Raw genomic sequence first — 7,268 nt, forward strand, 5'->3', positions numbered from 1 at the left:
TTATTTAATTAAATAATGCACCAAAGAATTTAGACTAATAACATGCAAAAAGTAGACTTATTCACTTCTCAAAATTTTCCTGGCTTTCTCACTATGCAACAAGAGCTGTTACAAATTCATCCAAGCTAGTCCTTAACTTTCCCATGGGAATTAATCTTGTACTGTTAGTGAAATTGATGATATTCTAGAATACAATGTTATACAATACATCATTTAATAGATGAAAACCTTGAGTTTCTATTGGTTATAGGTAATGTATATTGAAATGTAAGACAAAACTATCAACGAATTGTGAAAGAGTATGTGCCAGGTGGGTGTGGCAGGAGGGGTCTGATTTTCTTTTCAACAGCTATCTAACCAAATAAAATTGAAGACTATAAAAATTATGGTTTGTCTGAGCAATAATGATTTAATAGAGAGTAATTTATGTTTAATTTTGTACATTTTCGAGGGGTGATGGATAAAATATGGATGATAACATGCTAAGACAAAATGTGTCATGAAGGTCACACTAGTGGAAATTAAGGATTTTTTTAAATATTCCCTTGTATAATTAAGAACTTAAAACTTGTATACTATTAAAATATGGATTATAAGTTAAGATTTTATGCTATTCTAATTGGTATAACATAAACAAAAAGTAATACAATAAAATTTTGAATGTAAGTCACTAAAACCTTGTGTCATGCACAGGAAAGGATACCCGGGGCAATAGGGTTAATACAATAATGCCTGAAATTTTTTCACAAATTAATTATATATGTAAAAAAATAATAAAACAGCTTGATTGCTCTGCTGTTTTGTTAAATAGATATGATAAATATTCGTTAGATGAAAGGATTGGAGGAGTAATCACACATGTACTCTTTTTATAACTTACGATTCTTTTACACTGAAAATAGTTTCTTACAGCTGGCATCTATACCATGCTACCTGCCAAAGTTGTAATTTGGAGTGTCTGCATGTGTGTGTGTTTAAGTTTATTTTGCTAAAAGGTACAAATAGCAATCTGAAACAGTTTTTTTTATCAGTCTTAATTTTTAAAGTTTTATCATGATCAGCATACAGCCTTTTCATGATGATAAATCTGTGTAGTATTTTCTATTAAACAAACTGACAAATGTTACATGGGAGGAGTAATTCTTGAACTTCTGTGTGAGTATTTAAATTGAAGATATTTTATTTCAGCAGATTTTGGAATTTTATCAAAACGAATTTCTAGAATTAGTTCAAAGCTTTTTATATGAACCATATTTATGTTTATTTTTAATTTAATAATATATTTTTTATGTAGGTTCAGTGTGGCACATCATCAGAATGCTCAGTGTCTGATAAAGAAAACAAAAGGTTTGTATGAATGATTATGATGGTATTTGTGCTATGCATATTTGTTATGCTGGTATTATTAAGAAACAAAAAAATAAGAATGAAAGTTTGTTTATTGCAATAAAAACATAATTTGTTCCTATAAAATTTTTTTAACCTTTATGGTCTTGTCAAACTGAATATGAATGCCTTTCTTTGACCAGAAGCCTGATATGTGCAAAATGCACAAATAAATGGTTAAGTGTTTTGAAATGCCAGTTCATTTGTGAGGATAAATTATGCAATCTACATTGGACACTTTTCATTAGTATCCATAGGCATTACTTATGCGAGACTAGACTTTTGCAAATCTGTAATAATTAAAAATAATCTCCCATTGGTTTGTTTGAAATGTTATATATAAAGCATTTTCTTGTACCATAAATGTTATAAATATTAGCAATGAAGTACAGGAATATTCCATCATATGTGGGAGAAAGGGTTGGCTCTGTAGTAAAACTTTGGATTTTGGAGCTGGCAGGCTGGGTTCAAATGTATGTCATACCACAAAATTTTCTCTGCTTATCAAGCTGTGGGTGCATTATAAGATGTGATGTGAATGGTGTAGGTGCTGCTGACTGGCTTACTACCCTCTGGTCAGTAGATAGAAATTAGAGATAGTGGCAGATAAACTGAGTACTTTTGCAATAAATGCAAGACACAAATTTCATTGTATGTGAACAAAGAAAGCTTAAAATAATGCTCATTTGGATCTCGCCAAGTAATTTACTATTCTTACTAGAATTTAAGTGTTTTAGTCTGTCTAATGAAAAGTTAAGAATAGTCTGTTTATTTGTTTTTGAATGTTGTGCAAAGCTACATGAGGGCTATCTGTGCTAGCTGTCACTAATTTAACAGTGAAAGACTAGAGCAAAGGCAGCTAGTCATCACCACCTACAGCCAACTCTTGGGCTTTTACCAACAAATAATAGGATTGACCATCACATTATAATGCCCCCATGGCTGAAAGGGCGAGTATGTTTGGTGGGACAGGGATTTGAACCCGCAACCATCATATTGCAATTCAAGCACCCTAACCATCTGGCCATGCCATACCAAGAATAGTCTGACTTCAAATTTAACACAATCATGATAGGTCACGTGTCAAAGGCCATGTGATTGTGTTTGTTGACTTGCATTCAAAATGTTATTGAACTACTATTTTATGAATTTATGTCAATAAGTATTGTATCAAATTGTAGATTATAATTCAAATTTTAGTATTATACGTTAATTAATTTCTCAATATAAAAGTAAATATTAAAAAAAACACACCTAAACATCGATTTTTTTTTTTTTTTTTGTTGTGTGTCACATTGTCACTTTAACCATTTCTAGACTAGATCACAGGTGAAAGGCCATGTAATCACATTTGTTGAATAGCATACAAAATTTTATTAAACTACTATTTCATCAACTTGTGTTAATAAGTTTGGTATCAAACTGTAGATTATAATTGAAATTTTAGTATTATACCTTACTCAATTTCATAATTTAAAAGTAAATATAAAAAAAACATCGATTTTTGTGTGTTGCGTGGTATGTTGAATGCAGCACTAGTTCAAATTAGATGTCAAAATACAAAATCTACAGTTTTATACGAATTAGGAACTCAAAACACTGATATTGACAAGCTAGAATATATAAGAACCTCTTATATTTTCTATTTGCTAATATATTGCTTATGTACTGAATCAAACACAGTGGCCCCCTGCCCATCTCTTTCCATTTTTGGAAATGCTCCCTTATATACACTTACTTCTATATATGACATAAATAACCAATCAAAAGCTCAGGATTTCCTCCTAGTGGTTTTCTCTGCCATTTTGACGTGTTATTGTGTTAATCTTGTTCTTTTCACACAAGATCTCAGTTGATAAGGTAAGTCTTTAGCGAGCTCAAAATTTCATATTTTTTAGCCCCAAATACAGCTTAGTTACTATGCTTGATAAATTATAGTGGAATTCTATGGTATTGATATAGTAACTTATGATTTTTTTGGTTATTTAAAATGTACATATAAAACCTAAAAAAATATTCTTTTCACATTCTTCATGTGAGAAATATCATAAGGCTTAGCAACCTACAATAAGCAGCAAATGAGTACAAAAGTCGTAACTAGAAAAGATAATTGTTTGCTTTATTTACTTTATTTACTGTTCTACGTTTTAAGAAAAATAAATATAAGAAATTATTTGTAAGTAATATTAATGTATATACATATATAATGTATAATAATAGAAATGTGACACTATTTTTCAAAATACTAATCCACTACAACACAGCCAAGACAGGTCACCTTGTAAAGCCCAGTTTTTTATTATTGGATACAGTATCACGAGTTCACGTGTGCTGCATCATTGTAACTTCTGTTTTGTTAGCCAGGCATGGCTGAAAGGTCAGTATAATAAGAATAATAAATATATATAAATGTATAATGTTATGAGATTTAAGCTATTGAGACTAAACATTTGTGTTACAATCTGTAGTTATTCTAGAATGAAAAAAGCATAATTTAAATTTATTTCCTCATATTTTATGGTGGTTACGAGGCCAGTCAGATTGACAGACCCCATAGAGCTAGGGTAGACAAAATAACGGAAAAAATATAAAGTTTTACTGAAAAAAAACGTTTCAAATGTATTTAGAAGGCTATGGAAATTACACAAATAATATTTGAGATTTTTGGGACAAACAATAGCTTTTTAGTTATAACATGAAAATCACTGTGCACTTGGACTGGTACGAAACAAACTCGATATTTTCACAAACAAATCTGTAATAAAAATACTTCCTTAAAAAATCTGATTTTTTGTGTACGAAAAACTTGTAATCTTTACTGAAAGTCTACCAAATTTTGTGAAGATTCACTTACTACATTACAAGTTATAGTATAAATACTTAACTCGTACATGTTATACTGAACCCGTCAGGAAAGGGTTAATTTGCTTTAAAAATTTTAAAATGTGTATACATAATTTGTAAATATTATCTATTATTTGATTTTCATGCATTCACTGTACACATTAAAAAATTAACTGTTCTCACCATACAGAATGTTTTACTAGGATGTAGTTAATACCCGAATTTTAACAATTATGTAAGCCTGAGAATGTTCTTTAAATTTGATACATTAGCATTGATGCTTGCTCTGCAGTTAAAGGTATAGAATCATGTTTTCTTTGAAAAACTAAAATTTGAATGTGAAGGCAAGGAATGAAATGCAAAATGTTTCACAAAATTTTGATAATGATAATTTTTTTTATCTTGCTCTTTCCAAAACTAAAATTAAGTTAATAATTCTGCTAGTGTGTGTGTGTGCTACAAATAAACTGATGCAAATATCTAGAGTGTATTTCAGTCATTTTTCACACACACATGCATATGCAGCTAACAACTGTTCTGTAGCAGTTATGACAACACAGTTTCACACATCAGTAGAGGTTTGCTATTTGTGAAAGCAGTTATTACCAAGAGATAAGGTTACTTATCATAGACTGTTCTTGTTTCCATGTACTTTGATTATTGGAAGTCTCTCACTATTATGCATGACTGTCTGGTAATTCATAAATTAATTGCTAAAGTTTTACAGTTATCAGTCTCCCCATCTAAGATACATGGACAACTGTCATTTTCTGTAATATATGCATTTTTTATCTTTCAGTTGAAAACTAGATGAAATGAGCCAAAAATAAAATACACACTTAATAAATTTAATTTTTGAACCTTTTTAGTGTTTGTAATGAATAGTTAATTTATGCTGAAAAAACAAATCAGGTTTCACGAATCTTTTTAATTTTATCATAGATCAAAACAGAATTTATTTAGAATGTTCTTTTAATCTTCATTTATAAATTTTTAAGACATCATCGTAGTAGGAGCAAGAGTAGCAAGAGAAGTCAAAAAAGCAGGAGCCACAGCCGAAGTAGTAGAAGAAGTCGTAGGAGTATAAGCCAAAGCAGTAGAAGAAGTCATAGAAGTAGGAGCAGAGGAAAAAGTAATCATGATAGTAGGAGCAGAGAAAATCGCTCTCGTAGAAGCAGCAGCAAAGAAAGACAAAGTAGATCTCGTAGTCGCAATTGGCATTATAGATGCCATAGTAGAAGCCATGATAGGGAGCAGAGAAGGAGCAGGTACATAGTTACTTACTTAAATGTAGTTAGTGTTATTTCGCATTTCTAGTTTAAAGGATCTTTCAACAACTAGTTTATCTGAAGATGTCTTTGTTATTATAAGAAGGTATAAGACTTGAAATGAAAAAATATTTAAAAAAAAGTTATTTCCTCCTAGGTTCAACAAGCATTATCTTTGGTAATTATGTTCATTTTGTTTTTTTTCAGATTATTAAAATATATAAATGGTTTCATACTGAATTTAAAGAATAACTTTGAAATAAGTTTGTGACTTCCATTCTAGAAAAAAGATATTAAAAAACAGATTATTATCATCACTGATAATTGTTTTAAACCTTAGCCAGGTATTTTTATATTACCTGAAATTATCTTGAAGTTTGAATTGTTAATTTTTAGTATTTATTGATTTTATACAACATTTTTGTACCAGAAAGGTTTTATTATTATTTTTGGTTGTCTTTTTGTATGTATCATAAACACTAGAAAATTTATTATAAGTTACAGAACTTTTGCATGTGACTGGCTACTTAACTCTTTCAGCACGAGCTCTGTCCCTGAGACCGACCTTGTAACCATTTTGTACTTACTTGTTATACGTTTCATCCTATAATTTCTTAATTAGAAAGCATATGTTCACGAAATATGGCAGATTATCAGTAAACATTACAAGGCTTTCATATGCAAAACATAAGATTTTTTTTATTAAGTCTTAAGGTCTGTTAAGCAATGTTTTTCTTATGCCTTTTCTATTTTCACATTTTGCCTATCCAACATGCAAAGTATTTTTTATTTTAAGATCAAAAATACTTTCATACATCAAAAAATTTTCAAATTTCACATACTAAATCTTTATAATGTCCAAATAGTTATCAAATGTTTCTTAATAAAAAAACTTTTTATTTTATCTGTTATTTTCACTAACAAATCTCTGTATTGGTTGGGTCGATTTAACCGATCTCATAACCACCAAATAAAATTAGGAAATAAATATAAATTATGCCTTTTTCGTTCTAGAATGACTACAGATTATATCATGAAAACATAAATGTTTAGACTAAATAACTTAAATCTCATAACATTATACATTTATATATATTTATTATTTTTATTATATTGACCTCTCGACCATGCCTGGCTAACAATACAGAAGATACAATGACGTGACACACGTGCACTCATTTTATTATCCAGTAATATAAAACTGACCTTTAGTCTTTACCAATTGACCTGTTTTGGCAGTGTTTTAATTATTGGACTAGTATTTTGTAAAATTCAGTCACATTTCAATTATTATACATAATATATGTATATACATTATAATAAATAAAATAAGTAAATAAAATAGTAAAGTAAACAATTATATCTTCTAGTTACATCCTGTGTACTTGTTTGCTGATTGTCATAGGTTGCTAAGCCTTATAAAATTTTGCACATGGAGGATGTGAAACATATTTTTTTTTTTAGGTTTTATATGTACATTTGAAATAACTAAAAATTCGTAAATTGTTATATCAATACCATAGAATTTCACTATAATTTATCAAGCTTAACAATTAAGCTGTATTTGGGTCTTAAAAAATATGAAATTATGAGCAGACTAAATACTTAACTTATCCCCTTGAAGATTTGTATTGAAAGAACAAGGTGATGTCATAAAACATGAAAATTCCTGAAAAAGCCAATAGGGGGACATTCTGAGCTTTCGATTGGTTATTCACATGTCATATATTATATATATATATATAGAGAGAGAGAGAGAGAGAGAGAGAG

General features: G+C 29.3%; 1 protein-coding gene across 2 annotated transcripts in view; it reads left to right on the forward strand.

Annotated features, from left to right (window-relative positions):
- Positions 1 to 7,268, forward strand: part of LOC106457915 (RNA-binding protein 39-like) — a 74,320-nt gene that overhangs the window by 25,475 nt on the left and 41,577 nt on the right. Inside the window, exons 3-4 of one of the 2 annotated variants that reach the window (XM_013917362.2) lie at positions 1,295 to 1,347; positions 5,229 to 5,498. In XM_013917362.2, the coding sequence (XP_013772816.1) occupies positions 1,295 to 1,347; positions 5,229 to 5,498 (323 nt within the window). The remainder of the gene's footprint in view (positions 1 to 1,294; positions 1,348 to 5,228; positions 5,499 to 7,268) is intronic. The other variant, XM_022383993.1, reaches the window with a different exon arrangement.

Source organism: Limulus polyphemus, unplaced genomic scaffold (assembly GCF_000517525.1).
Source record: "Limulus polyphemus unplaced genomic scaffold, Limulus_polyphemus-2.1.2 Scaffold391, whole genome shotgun sequence".
NCBI lineage: Eukaryota > Metazoa > Arthropoda > Merostomata > Xiphosura > Limulidae > Limulus > Limulus polyphemus.